Source organism: Epinephelus fuscoguttatus, linkage group LG16 (assembly GCF_011397635.1).
Source record: "Epinephelus fuscoguttatus linkage group LG16, E.fuscoguttatus.final_Chr_v1".
Lineage (NCBI taxonomy): Eukaryota > Metazoa > Chordata > Actinopteri > Perciformes > Serranidae > Epinephelus > Epinephelus fuscoguttatus.
In genome coordinates, this window is record NC_064767.1 from 14,955,810 (window position 1) to 14,973,945 (window position 18,136).

At 41.8% G+C, this 18,136-nt stretch overlaps 1 protein-coding gene across 2 annotated transcripts; it reads left to right on the forward strand.

Moving 5' to 3' along the window:
* Window positions 1-4,348: 4,348 nt before the first annotated feature.
* On the forward strand, window positions 4,349-15,056 carry sparcl2 (SPARC-like 2). Of its 2 annotated transcripts, none has more exons than XM_049599670.1 (9): window positions 4,349-4,663; window positions 5,078-5,238; window positions 6,567-6,639; window positions 7,291-7,402; window positions 7,623-7,741; window positions 7,834-7,988; window positions 10,086-10,198; window positions 11,268-11,362; window positions 14,792-15,056. In XM_049599670.1, the coding sequence occupies exons 2-9, from the start codon at window positions 5,146-5,148 to the stop codon at window positions 14,845-14,847; spliced, it is 816 nt and encodes a 271-aa protein (XP_049455627.1). In that variant the 5' UTR covers window positions 4,349-4,663; window positions 5,078-5,145; the 3' UTR covers window positions 14,848-15,056. The 2 variants fall into 2 exon arrangements, with proteins under 2 accessions (XP_049455627.1, XP_049455626.1); XM_049599669.1 differs by having other exon boundaries at window positions 5,134-5,238.
* The last annotated feature ends 3,080 nt before the right edge of the window (window positions 15,057-18,136 follow it).

The window sequence follows — 18,136 nt, forward strand, 5'->3', positions numbered from 1 at the left end:
AGTCATATGTACCCTATTTAACAAGATGTCTCTATTCCATATATTGTGGCATATTGGAATCAGCTTGTAAATTATTTATATATTGGAAGAAAGTTTGGATGCTTCCTCATAAACACCTGATTGTGAATAAGGTTAAGCAGGTGTCCTTTAAAATTATTCAGAAATACAACCCTGCCAATCACTACATGCAAAAATACAAAAAAAGGACATTAACACATACTGCTCTCTCTGCAATGAATATTCTGAAACTGTGTCACACCTTTTATGGCTTTGTTCTCACACCAAGAAATTGTGGAAGGACTTTTGCAGATTTATCATGGACCATGTCTCTACAAAAGGATGTTGAACACTATTTGAAACTGCTTTTAGATTCAACCAACAAAAAGGCTATTAGGACACTTGACATTTGTATATAATATCCTTTTGTAGTATGTTATCCCCCTGGCTTTCCGTTTCTGTTATTGTTGGGTTTTGTATCCTGTCAGCTGTATATTGAGTCCTTGTATTGTATTATCTGAATAAAGAATGATTAAAAAAATAGTTGTGTGCATGTGAAAGTAATCATCAAAAAGCACTAATGGGATATGAATAATTTTTACCCAGCTGTGGAAAGTAACTAGGAACATTTACTGTATTTAGGTACAATACTGAGGTACTTGTTTGTCCAGTATTTCCATTTTCTGCTACTTAAACTCAATTCACAGGAAGATTTTGTATTTTTTACACCACTAGGCTACATTTATTTGATAACTTGGAGGTTCAGATTAATGATACGAAATCTAATCAACAAATAAATATACCAGCTACCCAGCAGTATCTAAAGCAGGGGTGTCAAACCCATTTTAGTTCATGGGCCACAAGCAGCCCAATTTGACCTCCAATAAACCATCACACAATAACCCATAAGCACCATCAGCTCCAATGTTTTCCCTTTTTTGTGTGTAAAGAATTACAAGTACATTCTGTAGACATTTGTCCTTTTACAAAACAGATGAACAGCCTGAGATGTCTTAAGAAAAATAAGTGCAGTTTTAACAATATGTCTCAGTTTTTCCACATTCAGTCAGACTGTCATTACATGTGCATTTATCCACACATTTCCTGATACAGATTCTTTTGAACTGAGGCTGCTAAATGACAATAGTTTGCACAATGTTCAATATCTGTAAACATGTTCACAGTAATTATTTATTGTTATATTAGAAAACTGTATCCTGGTCAGGGTGGAAAAGCCTCTAAAACAGAATTTTACATGGAGTAGGCATTGTTTAACGTGCTCCTGAAACTTGGCACCTCTTAGTCCAGTCAGCCAGTGGGCTGGATTGGACCCTTTGGTGGGCTGTATGTTTGACACCCCTGATCTAAAGTAACTAAAATTTACTTTAACTTTATCATCAGCAGCATTAAGGTATTATACACATTAATGCATCAATAAGTTGTACAGAATTTAGATTGTTATGAAATTAGTGAAGCTGTATGATGATTTTTGGTACTTTATGTAAAGACTTTTACTTGTAACAGAGTATTTCTACACTATGGTATTGCTACTTTTACTAAAGTAGATTTAGATACTAATACAAAATCTTATCTGCAAATAAAGGTATTTACTGATCCTGTGGGAAGGGAATTTGTCAGCCACCCAGCAATATTTAAAGTAATTAAAAGTAGCAGCACCTTTAACATCAGCAACATTTATATTTTGTTTATATTAAGGCACCAATAATATCACGCATTTATAGAAAATGTATTATTCAGAAATGTGTCAAACTGCATAAACATTTTATTTTACTTTTGGCACTTTAAGTAAAGTTAATGCCAATACTTATGTACAAGTTGAATACATGACTTTTACTTATCACAGAGTATTTCCACACTGTGGCATTGCTATTTCTACTCAAGTAGAAGATCTGATTACTTCCACCCCTGTTATTGCCTTATGCTTAGTAGCACTTATACCCTAGAAAGCTGTTGTTAGTTGGAGTAGTATGTCTTGTGGTTCTAACTAATGGCTTTTGAGGCAAAAAGAATAAAAAATATTATAATGCTTGATAAGAAAAACATTTGGGTTGTTGGGTTATAACCTTGTGCTGAGTAAGCTATTTACTCCACTTCATTACTTTAATTACTGTAGTTTGTGGTTTCCCATCTTATGAAAGAGCACAACTGTCCCTACCTCTAAGATGTGAGAGGAGGATAGAGGATTTAATTAACACACTTCATTTGGAAAGGACAAGGTGTGCCCTGAAAGACAGGCTCCAACAATGCAATCTTGCAACCACAAATCTAGCACAACAGCTCAAACCGTAGCAAGCACTGCACAACAACTGAGATGACTGAAGAGTGATGGGTCTCTGTGGGTGGAGGGAGGTGGGAGTGGAGAAGTGGTGTGGGTATGGGAGGGTAGACTTGTGACTATGGGGATAATGATCAGCTTGTTATTGTTCTCTTTCTTATTATTTTATGTTGATGTAGCCTAATTGCACTTTATTTCATACTACCTTTTGGACTTTTACCTCCGTAGAAATTTGAATACATTTACTTGTAACAGAGTATTTCAACACTGTGGTATTGCTACTTTTACTGAAGTAGAATATCTAAGTACTTCCACGCCTGTTATTACCTTGTGCTTAGTATAAACCAGTATAGCACTAGAGAGTTGTTGTTAGTTGTCATAGAAGGCTTAGTGGTGGTGCCATTTTCTGTTTTTAATAAAGACAAAAACACACACAAAGTTACATGGATCAGTTGTAAGCCATTGATAAGAAAAATATTTGGGTTACCAGGTTGGGAAACAACCCTTAGGTTAGTCAAACTGTCTGAATGATTTACCAAACAGCTGAAGGGGTTTTAACGACCTGTATAGTGACCAAAGGCTTTTCTTTACCTGACCTACAACCACTATAAAGAAAAATATTTATACAAGTAGATGCAACTTCTAAACCCCCTTTAAAGGCGGCCTTATTAGAGGGTGGTGTCTACAGCCATAGTAGCCTATTTCCTTCTCTAATAGCAGAATAAACAACAATACATGTGAAATTTTAGGCTTTAAAGCTCCCCAGAACTGTTGTGTTAGAGATTACAGACTCATGCATGCTTTAATAAAAGCATTAGTTAGTGTCACACCTTAAGGTGTTGTACAAAGCCTTATTTAAAGCATTTATAAGACTCTCTAAGAACTTTGCTGATGACTAGGGGATGATTGCACAATAGCAGATGTTGTTATTGTGGTAATTTTGTTTTGTGGTTAGTTAATGCTAATTTGGTTTGGTTAAATTATGCTTGTTTAATCATCAGTGTAATATAATCAAGCTTTATTGCACAATGTGCCTAAGATGTCCCTAAATTCGGGGACTGATCGTAACAAGATTAGCTCAGGGCCTCTATTGTATCCCTGTTTGTCATCCTTTCTGTCATGCAAATTTTACAAGACAGGTGGTCAATGCAGGTAACAAAACAAGACCCGCCTTAAGGCTGCTATAAGTTTGGGTGATATTGTGATATGGTGTTTTTTTTTCCCAAACAACTTTGCAATTACTCAAATTAGCACAAAGCTAATCTTATATATACAGACTATTAGGTTTTTCAGACCCCTGAAGGTCTCAGGCCCTGGGGCAGCTGCTCGCATTTCCCTAAATCACAACAAACAAAACACTCACAGACATGCTGCTGCTTTACCAACAGGATGCACATACTTATTTTCAAGGATATGTTTATTTTATAATTTTTCTGTTTTACTTATTCATGTTTTTTTTGTATCGTGTTTTCTCCTCAATTTAATATTCAGTACTTCTTCTGCACTTTGAGAGGAGCTTACTCAGGGAAAATGTTTAGAGCATGGTTTTATTTAATATTTTAAGAGGAAACGGAGTCAAAAAACAACTTTAAAACCAAAGTATTCACGAAATTATGGCTTCATAACTTTTTTGATTAAAATACATTTTGTGATTTTTACCTGCAGGCCCTACAGTTTGTGCCTGTTTTACAGTGAAGCTGTTATTGACTAATACAACCACTAGAGTGCAGCCTTTTCCTTATTATCGCCCTTGACAGTTCATACTTTCAGAGGTGTCCTTTCTCCACACATGCATTTCCCTTTACCTTTTGGTATGTGTTTGCACGTGTCTGAAATATAAAGGGATCTTGAATGTGCTAACGGCAGGAAGGGAAGAAGAAGTGTGACCATATGTTCTCTCTGGCTTGTAAATCTCTCTGAGGACCAGAGCCAACTTCAATGAAAACCACCCCACTTCCAAAACAACTCATCCCCTCTCTCTCTCCTTTACTGTCTTTCTCAGTAAATACAGCTCTCCCATACTTTCCCCCATATTCCATCTCAGCCACACTGAGTTGCAGAGTGTCTTTAAACCACTGAGTTCAGCTACCTGTGCACTCACTCGGCTGCAATCAACAAAGAGCTAAGTGAAGGGAAGAAAGTCAGACAGACAGGGGAAAGCAGAGAGGAGGGGTTAGATAAGGCAAGAATGTAAAAATAGATGGATCAAATGAAAAGACAAAAGTAAAGACTGCTGAAGAAGGCAGTAAAAAAGGATACACCTTCACAGGAGCCGGTGAGACGGAGAGACAAAGGTATCTGGCGACAAGGAAAAGAAGGAGAGCACTAACAAGGGAATAACAACAGAAGAAAGGAGTGACAGAGGCCCAGGTAAGATGGATTTTTTTCCCAAGCAGGCAGGGGGAAAGAGAGTGACTTGTTAGACTGTAATAACTTCCTCAACTGAAAGCTGAATGTCCTCTCTGTGTAATTCAACCCTCTGTTTCCTCTGTAATGGAAAATAATTGTTTTCTTGAGACTCAATGAGCTGCATTGTTTCCCGCTACATTATCAGAATGACTGGAAATAGAGTAATAGTCGTGTAAACGACACCACAGAAGAAAGAAAGAAAAAATGCATCTATTAATGGAGCATTATCTGGGTAAATTGATAGTCCTTCAGTGCTATTTATTTCTCAGCTTTTAACTGAAATGTAATTGATATCAAGAAATGTAAAGGTAGAGGGGCGGCGCTGCTGGAAATAGAAACAAATATGTATGATCTTTTTCTGTATATGTTCAACAGAGATAGAAACCACATCTAAGTGTGCCTGACTGGAGTCCAATATTTCACTCCTGCAGGATCATTTGTCAATGTCTACCCGCCCACTGGATGTTTCAGCCATGAACATGAGCTTGACCTTTGCCTTGTTTCTTGTCCTGAGTCTTCACACTTGTACATCCATGGTGAGTCTACCTCTGTCTGTGGCTTCTGTCCAAATTTTCTCACATAGTAGTTGGGCACAAAGTTTAAAGGGACAGTTCACACCAAAGAAAAAGACATTTTTTTCTCACCTGCAGTGCTATATATCAGTCTTGAGGTAGGTGTAAGTTGCCAAGTGTTGGAGATATCGGCCGTATCTACCCTCTCTTGAATATAATGTAGCTAGATGGCAATCAGCTCAACAATCATGAATCCAGAAATCATGACCAGGATACTCAAGGTAATCCACAGACCTTGATTTAAGCAGTTTTTAATAAGGAACTATTTTCTTTCTACCAAACTACACCTATCAGTCATGACTCTGCGAGGAAGGAATCGTGCATCTACTCCCAGCTCACCTGGCACCACTGAGCTAGCAAATGTTACAGCTCGGCCAAAGAGGAAGTGATTCATTCTTACATCTCGTGCTGTCATGCACACAAGCCTCTTGTCCATGAGAAGATGCACGCTTTCCTCTGCATGGCGATACGGTTTGCAGGTGTAGTTCAGCAGAAACAAAATACTTCCTACATGAAACTGCTCACAACAAGTGCTGAGGATTATTTTGAGTAACAGGGTCATGATTTCTGAAAAGACACATTGCTGATTTGCACATTTTGGTGCTTTGAGGGCCACTAGCCGAGTGCCATCATATTCAACATCTCTACAGCCAAAACCTCCAATACTCAGCAACCAACACCAAAACACTCTAGACTGGTAAATGCAGGTGATGATTCTGCATCAAACTGTCCCTTTAATAAAAAAAAATGATGAGCTGGTTTCATGAGCAGGGAATGGTAAAAGATCACATGGATATTTTGTAAGATACCATCATGCTGTTCCAGTCATCAGGATTGTTTGGTGATAGGTGTTTGAATAGCAGCTCACGAGCGATGGAAGCATGGCTCCAGTAATTTGGGTCAGCATTGCACCTGTTTCTCATCTCATCTGGTAGGACTTTGGGGGCAGATGTGGACCTGGCGCCAACTACAAAGTTTCTAGAAATACAAGTTAGGAATTGGGGCACATGATGGAAGATGGATGTGATATAGAACGCATACCATTTTTATTGTGGTATGCCCCCCCCCCACCCCCCCCCACCCCCCGCGATGCATCACAGAACACAGAAATGATTTTCATGTGGGGGCACATCATTCAGACTCATGATCCAGAGTTTGAGACAATAGGTTTGCATTGACAGACAAGTTCATACCTGAGTTAGTGCATGCCTGTGGAACAACATGAAAAGAAAAACATATGATCGTTTCAGCTCTGCAGAGAACATGATAGGGTGTGTGTGTGTGTGTGTCAGGGAGGCAGAGCCCAGCGCAGACAGAGGCAAGCTGAGGAGAGCCTGAGACCGTACATTGGCAGAGTAGAGCCAGGTAAGACTTTAATGTACAGTATACAAGAGGAATGCATGTCAGTTTTACATCTCTCATAGACACAGTAAGTACTGCCTGAGGGTATTTTTGCTCTTTTTCTAAAGTCAAAGGTCCAATAAAGCATAACGAGCTGCAGCAAATCAGTTTTTTCCACATCAAGTGATTAAAATATGTTGAAAATTGTTTAGATAGCTGGTACGTCACCTTTTAAAAGGTGTCAGGGAGAGTTCAGAGTCAAAAAAGTACAAGATAAATGTACATTAACATGTGTGTAATGAGAAGAATGAGCAGACGATGATCTATATAGTTAGTATTCCTTCATTCATTTCCAAAAGAAGACATTTTGGCTGTAAATTCTGGACCTAGAACTGAATGTATAGCACTGGTGGCCAGGTGGTTGTCATCATTCATTTGCTTTTCTTTTCCCTCCTCTAACTTACTCTGTTGTTTCATCCACCACTCTGTGGCATTTCATCATCTTAAATAGACCCTTACAAGATAATGCTCTCATCCAAAACATCTTTAATCAGTGCTGAAAGTTGAATAACCGGTTATCAGAGCAGGCCTGTAATCAGACAAAGAAAACACAGACGTAAAACTATAGGAAACAGAATAACTGTGTTGTAACAAGATTGTTTCTTCGTGTTTCAGAAAAGCTTTGTGAGCTGCTGAAATGCCACAGTCCTGTGGGATCTTGGTGTCAGGCAGTTCAGGAAAACGGAGTCCTTGTCCCCAAGTGTGTTTGTCCTGAGTCCTGTCCACGGTAAACTGATTTTGATCATTTCTGTTTCTGACCAGCAGATGTTCTCAAATGTATCTTTCATCTGTTTGCATAGTTCACTGTCTTTGATTTGGAAATGATGCACATATAAAACTGAAAAAAGATGTAGATTTTGTGATGAATTCATGATGTACACATGTGCACATTGTACAATCCATCCTCACATCATGTTTTGCATTTGGGCATTGGCTCATGTGATCAGGCAGAGGGCACCAGTGTGCAGTGTTCTGGGAAGGACCTATGGGAATGAGTGTTTGCTGCATAAAGAAGCCTGCAGAAAGAGACGCCGCACTGGACTGGCTCACACAGGACCCTGTCTGGGTAAACACACACACACACACACACAGCATTAGATATTACACACAGTTTCCACTGTGTGCTGCAGCCTGCCAACTAAGCTCCTTCTTGATCAGTCCCCAAGGCTAAATGCACCGAGGAGGAGTTAAGCCAGTTTCCATATCGTCTCCTGGACTGGTTTCTGCTCCTGAGTCGTATGGGGGAGTCCTACGCACCTGCAGCCCCGCCCCAGAGCTGCCTCAGCCACACCCAAAGGACACAACTAGCAAAGGTAGCCGGAACTTCACGCTTGAGTCTAAACAGCAGACTGATACACCAGAGAGGAAGAGGATGATCGTAGTGAACGTGATTAATGATCTGCCATGACCTCAGCTAATGACGACGCAAATGAAATCAATATCCACAACAAAATGTAATGCTAAAGGAACTATAGCCGGAAGAAGAACGTACCCAGGGATCACTTTCACCCCCAGAGAAACCTAACACTGAACACAAAGTTGTTTTAGACACCAGACACCGTCATCACACTAATATACAAACTGCGCTTCTTGCATTGTCCAGCCAAGAAATCGATGCTAACAACCCACTGTAAGTGGCAAGTTATTGTGTTGCTTGTGGTGTGGTCGTCCACAGATTGAGACAGGGGCTCTCAAGAACACCATGTATAAATAGGATTTGGTCAATAATCACTAAATTATTCAATAAGATGGTGAATGGAGGGATAACTTAATACCCTCCCACCAGCCGACTTGACCTCCTGGCCTCAGATGAATTAAATGAACACTCATGCATTATTTTGATGATCTGAAAATTGATATACTTTTTTGTGGAGTGAAACTATTTTTGTGGCACTTCACACATCTCCAACACTGTGTATATATTACCTAGATTTAGGGTTTCGTCTTTCAATATTAACTCTAGGATAGAACTTTTTGAGAGTCTACAGCCATGCTAGCGGCTCTGTGAGGCTGTACTTAGGCACAGTGATGCTTTGAGCTAAAAGAGCTAATGTCAACGGTGGGTCAGCCTTATGTTCCCTCAGCCCTATGTTCCCTCAGCCCTGTGATCCCTCAGTCCCATGATCCCTCAGTCATATGTTCTCCAGGGCTGTGTTCCCTCAGCCCTATGTTCCCACACCCTGTGATCCGACAGCCTTATGTCTTCTCAGCTCCATGCTCCTTGAGCACTGTGATCCCTTAATCCTATGTTTCCTCAGCGCTGTGATTTCTCAGTCATATGTTCTCGAGCGCTTTCCTGTGATCCCTCAGCCCTATGTCTCCTCAGCTCTATGTTCCCTCGGTCCTGAGATCCCTCAGCCCTAAGGTCCCTCAACACTGTGATCCCTTGGCTATATGTTCTCCAGGGCTACGTTCCCTTAGCCCTATGTTCCCCCAGCCCAGTGATCCATCAGCCCTATGACCCATCAGCCTTATGTTCCCTCAGTCCGATGTTCCCTCTGCCCTGTAATCCCTCACTCCTATGTTCCCTCAGTCCTTTGTTCCCTCAATTTTATGTTCCCACAGCCCTGTGATCCCTTAACCCTATGCCCCCTCATCCTTATGGTCCCTCAGCCCTGAGATATCTCAGTCATATATTCCCTCGGCCCCATATGCCCTCAGCCCTATGTTCCCTCAGCCCTGTGTTCCCTCAGCTCTATGCTCTCTTAGCCCTAGGTTCTCTCAGTCTTGTGACCCCTCAACCCTATGTTCCCTCAGCTTTATGTTCCCTTAGCCCTGTGATCCCTCAGCCCTACGTATCCTTAGACTTATGTTCTCCTTAACCCTATATATTTTAAATTAAATTTGTCCCTTTGTTCCCTCAACCCAGTGTTCTCTCATGAACAATTTTTCCATCTTAAATTACACCTGATGTTCCCTCAGTTTCCATTTTAAAATCTGTCGACAACTTTTTGAGATAGCACACTAACAATATTGATTAAACACACACCAACAGACAAACAAACTAACTGGAGTTAAATCACTACCTCACTGGCGAAGGGGCTGATCTGAGGGAACAAAGACACACTCCCACATCTTCCAAACAAGTATATGTTTAGCAGGTGTAATTGTATAATGTTTACCTTCTTAATTTAGCATGTTAGCGCAGGACTAAACACAAAATACAGATGAGGTGTGTTGGGCAGATTAAAATTTAGACCTGATGATGGTGCCTCTTGAACATTCAGTACAAAATCTCATGGCAATCCATCCAACAGATGTTAAGATATTTCGGACCAAGGTGAAGGATGGTTGCCAGGCAAGCGTGTCTAACAGTGCATGGTAATTTCATTTACTGGCATATAAATTAAATAAGCACTGCAAATAACGATAAACTGAACACTTTTATCTCTCTTCTTTTCTCTCTGTAGCAAAGATTTGCCATACTGGACAAGAACAACGATGGAAAGTTGAGCCGCAGGGACCTGAGGAAGCTGCGTTACAAGAAGATGCCTCTGGAGCACTGCGCTGCACAGTTCTTTCAGTCAGTACCTCGTCCAGTTTTGCCTCCAATATTATAAGTATTGGATGACAGGAGAAATTATATGATGGTGATTCAAATTTGAATGAAATTAGCACTGGCACCTTTTTTTGTTTCTGAAAAGTGAGAAGGACATACCATCACAGCATTCACATACACTAACTAATGACTCATTTAGTGTTGCATGTTTTTTTCAGGCAGCCAGTTGCATGGGAGGAAAACAATCTATGATTACATGGCCTATTTAAAGTGGGTAAAATCCTTCCTACCATCAGGTGACTGAGTTGTCAATAACGTAAGGGCAGTGTTGCTCACCATGTTCATATCACCATCACCTTATGTCACACAAAGGTTCATAATGTGCACCTTCTGTCTCTTGCAATATGTTACTTTCCAGCTAATTACTGAAACACCAAGGGTTAAAATGTCACACTGCGATGCATTTCGCCCCCGCTCTGTGACCAAGCTGCACCTCCCACCATGCTGTTCTCTCTGCACGGCATCTATCCATTCATCCTCCATGCCAGCACCCGCTTCCTGTGTCCTCCTCCCCTTCGATCTTATGACCACCCCATCTCTCCATCATCTTGCTCCTCCTCCATGTTGAAGCACTTCTTTCCCCCTTCTGTGCTTCCTACTTTAATCTTCCTCTGACTCCCTCTCCATCAATCCTTTCCTAATTTCCACTCATTCTTTCATCCTTCTATCTCTCCCCCCTTCTCCACCACTCATACTCCCACCCAACCCCCTTTTCTCTGCCAGTCTGCAGTGACAGGTTTTGTGGGAGTAGGGCTGGCTGTGTCAATGTCAAGCCATTCCCAGCAATGATAATGTTTATTACCCACTGTGTCTCCCGCTGCCCATGGATTAACACAAATTGAAGGAGTACCCTTCAGAGACAATGCTGCAGGGTGAACTGAAAGACAATGGCTGTTGAAGAGCCCCAGTGCAGTTGCATCTTCATACCATCTCCATTTGTATCAGTCATGTTGTGTGTGCATTCAAATGTATGCGTTCATAAGCGTGAGTGTGTTATGATGTCACTATGTGTTATACTGTGCTGTGATTGCAGGTCATGTGACCACAACAGGAACAGGAAGGTGACCCTGCGAGAATGGACAACCTGTCTGGTGGATCGCTCCGAGGCCTGGTTCTACCATTTCATGTGTCAGTCACAACTTTTGCCCAATGTTGCTGTAGTATCTCATGGTTACAGATAGATGTCGATGAAGGTTATAGTTTTCTGTAAGCCCCTTTTACTGGAGTCGAATAAAAGTAGTCAACTGTATTTTATGCGGTTCAAGAAGAGCAAATATTCTTGAACAGCTTAATGGGACATGTGTTCTTCCATAATCATCCACACATTTTTCAGTTTTACTCCAAACCTAGGTCTAAAACATGATCCTTCTTAGAAAAATATTTCCTGGATGATGATTACACTCATTCGGGTCTATAAAATTTGTGGACATCCAAGAAGCAGGAATTGTTAAAATAGATGCAGTGGAGGCCGAGACATGTTAACTTTATTGACTTTAACTGAGAGCAATAATGACATTAATAGGGTCTAGACCAGGGCTGTCAAACATATGCCCCGGAGGCCAGAACAGGCAAAGGGTCTGATCCGGCCCACTGAATGACCTTGCACACCTAATAGTGATGCACTTGTGGAGGCTAAGAGGTGCAAGGTTTCAGGAGCAAGTTAAACACTGAGTAGCTTTCTTCATGTAAAATGCTGCTTCAGAGGCTTTTCCACCCCGACCAGAATACAGTTCTTCTCTTTTCGTTTAGTTTGGTGTGGTGATGTCAGGATGACTACACAGGAGTGGAAATGTACAGAAAAATGCACATGTAATGACAACGAGTAGTAGACTGACTTCTTTAGACATTCCAGGATATTATGGTTTTACTGGTCCAGCCCACCCGCGAACAAATCCGACTGTATGTGGCCGGTGAACTAAAATGAGTTTGACACCCCTGGTCTAGACGAAGTACTCCTGATGATGAGTTAAATGCACTCAGGCCTGATTGTTCATCCTTAGTATCTCAGATGTTAGTATCTATATTTTTTCTCTTGAATTTTAGTGTCTGAATTTGATGAGACGCCAAAATTCAAGATACATCATTCAAATCAGAACACAAGCATCCCACTGTTTTACTTGATTTTTAACCATTTGAATTTTAAAACTTTTTTTTTTAATATTGAACACTTAAATTTTCTGCCTGAATTTGTGCACCCTACAGATACTGGATATACATTGGAAATTACGTTTCCGCACTGACTGCACAATTTTATATTGGCTGATGATCACATGAATTCAGATAGATGGTTTTCAGTGTAAAACAATTTGCTGCTATACATTATATTGCATTTAAATTTCAATATGAAAGATATACTATGTAGGATTCTTCTAAAAAAAAACAACAACAATGTATATACTCATACAGAAGAAGTCCCTCTCAGTCATCACTTATGACCCAGTAGAGGTGTGTGGTGGTGTATTTTTCTGCAAAGACTCTGCTCTTTGTATTTTCTTATTTTGTTCCATTCTTCTGTATGGGACATTTATGGACATTTATGTGCACCCCCACAACACTTAGGTGAGGTTGGAGCTTTATAAAAAGGTAGCAATCAGGTGACAAACTGTAAGCAGCAGGCATTCAAGGGAGACAATGCAGAATAAATCTTAATATAGCAAGGCAAAATGCAAAATGAGAGTGAATCTGGGGTTGGCTGCATTGTTGGCAACAATCCTGCATAGTATACAGTACAGGCCAAAAGTTTGGACACACCTTCTCATTCAATGTGTTTTCTTTATTTTCATGACTATTTACATTGTAGATTCTCACTGAAGGCATCAAAACTATGAATGAACACATGTGGAGTTATGTACTTAACAAAAAAAGGTGAAATAACTGAAAACATGTTTTATATTCTAGTTTCTTCAAAATAGCCACCCTTTGCTCTGATTACTGCTTTGCACACTCTTGGCATTCTCTCCATGAGCTTCAAGAGGTAGTCACCTGAAATGGTTTTCCAACAGTCTTGAAGGAGTTCCCAGAGGTGTTTAGCACTTGTTGGCCCCTTTGCCTTCACTCTGCGGTCCAGCTCACCCCAAACCATCTCGATTGGGTTCAGGTCCAGTGACTGTGGAGGCCAGGTCATCTGCCGCAGCACTCCATCACTCTCCTTCTTGGTCAAATAGCCCTTACACAGCCTGGAGGTGTGTTTGGGGTCATTGTCCTGTTGAAAAATAAATGATCGTCCAACTAAACGAAAACCGGATGGGATGGCATGTCGCTGCAGGATGCTGTGGTAGCCATGCTGGTTCAGTGTGCCTTCAATTTTGAATAAATCCCCAACAGTGTCACCAGCAAAACCCCCCCCACACCATCACACCTCCTCCTCCATGCTTCACAGTGGGAACCAGGCATGTGGAATCCATCCGTTCACCTTTTCTGCGTCTCACAAAGACACGGCGGTTGGAACCAAAGATCTCAAATTTGGACTCATCAGACCAAAGCACAGATTTCCACTGGTCTAATGTCCATTCCTTGTGTTTCTTGGCCCAAACAAATCTCTTCTGCTTGTTGCCTCTCCTTAGCAGTGGTTTCCTAGCAGCTATTTGACCATGAAGGCCTGATTCGCGCAGTCTCCTCTTAACAGTTGTTCTAGAGATGGGTCTGCTGCTAGAACTCTGTGTTGCATTCATCTGGTCTCTGATCTGAGCTGCTGTTAACTTGCGATTTCTGAGGCTGGTGACTCGGATGAACTTATCCTCAGAAGCAGAGCGACTCTTGGTCTTCCTTTCCTGGTCGGTCCTCATGTGTGCCAGTTTCATTGTAGCGCTTGATGGTTTTTGCGACTCCACTTGGGGACACATTTAAAGTTTTTGTAATTTTCCGGACTGACTGACCTTCATTTCTTAAAGTAATGATGGCCACTGGTTTTTCTTTAGTTAGCTGATTGGTTCTTGCCATAATATGAATTTTAACAGTTGTCCAATAGGGCTGTCGGCTGTGTATTAACCTGACTTCTGCACAACACAACTGATGGTCCCAACCCCATTGATAAAGCAAGAAATTCCACTAATTAACCCTGATAAGGCACACCTGTGAAGTGGAAACCATTTCAGGTGACTACCTCTTGAAGCTCATGGAGAGAATGCCAAGAGTGTGCAAAGCAGTAATCAGAGCAAAGGGTGGCTATTTTGAAGAAACTAGAATATAAAACATGTTTTCAGTTATTTCACCTTTTTTGTTAAGTACATAACTCCACATGTGTTCATTCATAGTTTTGATGCCTTCAGTGAGAATCTACAATGTAAATAGTCATGAAAATAAAGAAAACGCATTGAATGAGAAGGTGTGTCCAAACTTTTGGCCTGTACTGTACATGTAAGTATTTAGTAGTGATTAGATCTCACAGCCTCACATCTGTTTTGCATACAAGATTCCAGTCCTTCAGATTCATTATTTGTCCATTTACTTTCACTGACATTTGCAACATATTTGCACATTTGCATTTTTGTGCAAAAGAGGCCTTTACCAATCCAGTAAAGCCAATTGTTGATCTGCTTCTTTTTGTTTTATCGACAGCAATGAGGATGGGCTCCCGCCAGCTGTGTCCTACTATCAAAGAGAACTACCTTTGACATGAAAACAGCTGTGAACTCCTGCGTGTCTTTTGTACTCTAAAGAACTTGCTGAGGACCACATCACCACAGTCACCCGATTCTAAAGCTGCACGATGGCATCTCTACACACCGCTCACGCATCTGTTCCACGCCAGCAATGCAGCTCGTAACAAAGTGATTTATAACCTCATCAGTTCTCAAAGTCTGCTGGTTGTCTGTGCATTCATGTGTGTAAATAAATGTCTGGATGGACTGACCGCCGGCCGTGTTAATTACATTAGCTGACATTTGTACATTTGTGTTATAAAGAGCAGAGACAATAGGCAATATCAAGTACCAAATTACATGGTATGCTTTGAATAAGCAATTAAAGAAAGGCAGGATGACAGCAGTGCAGACAGACAGCGTGATGTACACTGAATGACAAACTAGATGGGAAATAAAGATAAAGGGGAAAAGAAGCGCTTAGTGTGGGATGACGTGACCGGAGAAGAGACAAAGAGATAATAAAGGGGGTGAAGGGGAGAAGTAGAAGAAAGTGTCATAATGCACTGGAGGAGAGCGAGGGAGGGAAGGAGGCAGGCAAAGTGACTGAAGGAAGGAGAGAGAAGTATAAAGTGTGTTTGTGAAAGATGGGAGGAGGTAATGCACTGTAAATGGGAGTTGAGAGTAATGGAGTAATGCATAAAAAATGGATCAGAAATGAGGGAAAGACTGGGAACAGAGAGTGGGGGGGGGGAGGGACGGCTGAGAACGCGGGAGGAACTGAGGAGAAGAGAAATGCAAGAAAAAAGGTTTTGATGCTGCAGAACATTTCCTTTATCGCCGCCTGTAAATAGCATCTGGGAGCGTGATGCAGAATATTTGAAACACTTGACCTCTGTCAAGGTCAGAAAACTTGCATGATGCAAGCGTGCTGACTTCTTGTACCATCCGTAATATGTCTAAAAACTCTTGTTGCATCTTGTTTGTTTGCCTCTGTTGTGTGTGTGTGGTTATGCTCGTGTTGGTGCTACAAGATCAATAGGAGGATGTGTGTGTGGCCTGGGGTTGGTTCTTCTTTGGTATGACTGGTTTCTCTGGACTAATTAGCCTTCAAATTTACCATGCCTGAAGGATGAAGAGGGGGGTGAGAAGGAGAGACATTGGAAAGAAGATGAAGAAAAGGAGGGGGGGGGGGATTTCAGCACTGGATGTGAGATGCAGATTCAGTGCAGACACGAGGCAAACGAGGACCGAGGACTGCTTGCTCTACATGTCGTGCAAAAAGAAAGTGCATCATCATAAATATCAAAACAAGATGTTTTCATCCCATCAGATTTTCACTCAAAAACTTTTTGATAAAGTGGAGTGCGCCCACTGGAGGGCTGCAGTGTGGAGAAAAACAAGTCTGAAGTGGGTGAAAAACGAGGAAAACAAGCATGAAGACAGAACAAAAGTGGAGAGATTAACTGTACCGGACTGAAATGGAACTGTATTTGCTAATGATGAGTGACCTGCGGAACGGCAAGCTGTTGGTCCTGTCTCTCCGCTGTGTAAAAACACAAAGTCCATACCCCCACTACCACCTCCGACAAACATCTCTCCTCAATCGCTCCCTTCTTCCCCAGGGACTACTTCCTTTATACGAAAAAAATAAATAAAACGAGCTGTTGGGGCCACCCCTGGAGGTCCAGCACAGCCTACACACACCTCCTCCTCCTCCTCTTCATCGCTTCTCTTTCTTTGTGTGTCTTCATACCCCCCCTCCTCTGTGTTAATAGATTCCCTCTCATTACCTCTGGACCTCCGTCTCCATCTCCTTCCATCCCCCCATCCAAACACAGAGAGGGCAGTTGTAGATTGATCCACCTAATCCTACTTTACCTTCCTGTCTCACACACACACACACACACACACACACACACACACACACACACGCTCACCTCCACTCCTACTGTCCTCCCCTGTCACACCCCATTTGGATATTAGAGGAGGGAGATATCTTTGTGCCACCCACCTCTCTAACCTTGTTCTCTCCCCTCCTCCTCCTCTGTTTGGTGCTGATCAGAGATCTGATCTGTGGTGGCTTGCTTGCATCACTCTCTCTCACACATTCACACACACACACACACACACACGCACACACACACACTCCCAAGGGACTGTGACAGCACAGGAGCAGATGGGCGGCTGGTGATGACATGTTGTTAAAAATAAGGATTCCTGTTAACCCGTTGTCAGCTAGCACACCCTCCTTCCCTCCCTCGTGTCCCCCCATTTCATCTCATCTCTCCCTGTCAATTCCTCTCTATCACTTTCTCACTGTCAATCCCTCTTCTTCTCTTTACTCTCACACACTGTCAGTGTAGACTATTACTCACTTCCAAAGCCAACAGAGTGGCAGTGAAAGCACGCAGCTCGAGACCCCCCGACCCCCAGAACATGATATTTAATACATGGTTGTCATAAAGACAGCCCCTTGCATAATGCATGGCTTGTAAGCAGACATCAATTATAGATGAAAAGGCCAGTTTTGCAGTTTCTTTTCATGCAATTATGCCAAATGAAATTTTTATTCTCACTTTCTGTCGCTCTCAGCGCGGATGGAGTTTGTCCGGTGACTGTATGTCCATAAATTATTAAACGGCAACACAAGAGGAGAGGAGCTGTGCGGATCAAAAGAAATATTCAGGCCAGTCACGATGGCAGTGAAACAGAGAGAGAGGATGCGTGTGAGAGCTTGCGAGGGGGTGTCACACAAGCCCATGCATCAACTCCAGGTCTGACAGATGTCCGACAGATGACCAAAGTCTCAGGAAAACAGACTACATGTTGTTTCTCAAATTCACCCCCAAAACACGGCATAAAGTTGTTAGAAGGCAGCTCATACACAAAGTTGTATGTGTGCAGTAATCTCTCTAAGGTTAATCACCATCCAATCTTCAAAAGCAGCCGCCGTATCGTGCTCTGCCAGATTGCCGACTTTCAGAACTTCTTAGGGACTGTAAAGTGGGCCAGCGAATGGAGGGAGATACAGAGAGGAAGACTGGTGGCTTTGAAAGAGAGTCCAGCCGCAGCAAAGGGTCCTCACTCAAAAAAAAAAAGACCAGTTGTGATACATTTATTAATAGCGCTCATGTGCCACATTTTTTATTCTTCTTTGAAGTGATGTTGCAGACAGAGACAGAGAGGAAGGGAGGGATGAGGAGGAGAAGGGGGGGTCGCTCAGATTTTAGCCTCCGGTCAGACAATATTCCCTCTGGGTGTAGTGGGTCCCATTCACAGCGACCTCAATAGCCCTACACTGAAGTACCTGGTGAATGAG

Bases quoted from the DNA above. Each gene is read 5' to 3' on its own strand.
- sparcl2 (XM_049599670.1), top strand. From the start codon at position 5,146: ATGTCTACCCGCCCACTGGATGTTTCAGCCATGAACATGAGCTTGACC. The intron at 7,403-7,622 runs GTAAACTGATTT...TCATGTGATCAG, and splicing joins TGTCCTGAGTCCTGTCCACG to GCAGAGGGCACCAGTGTGCA. The intron at 7,989-10,085 runs GTAGCCGGAACT...TTCTCTCTGTAG, and splicing joins AAAGGACACAACTAGCAAAG to CAAAGATTTGCCATACTGGA.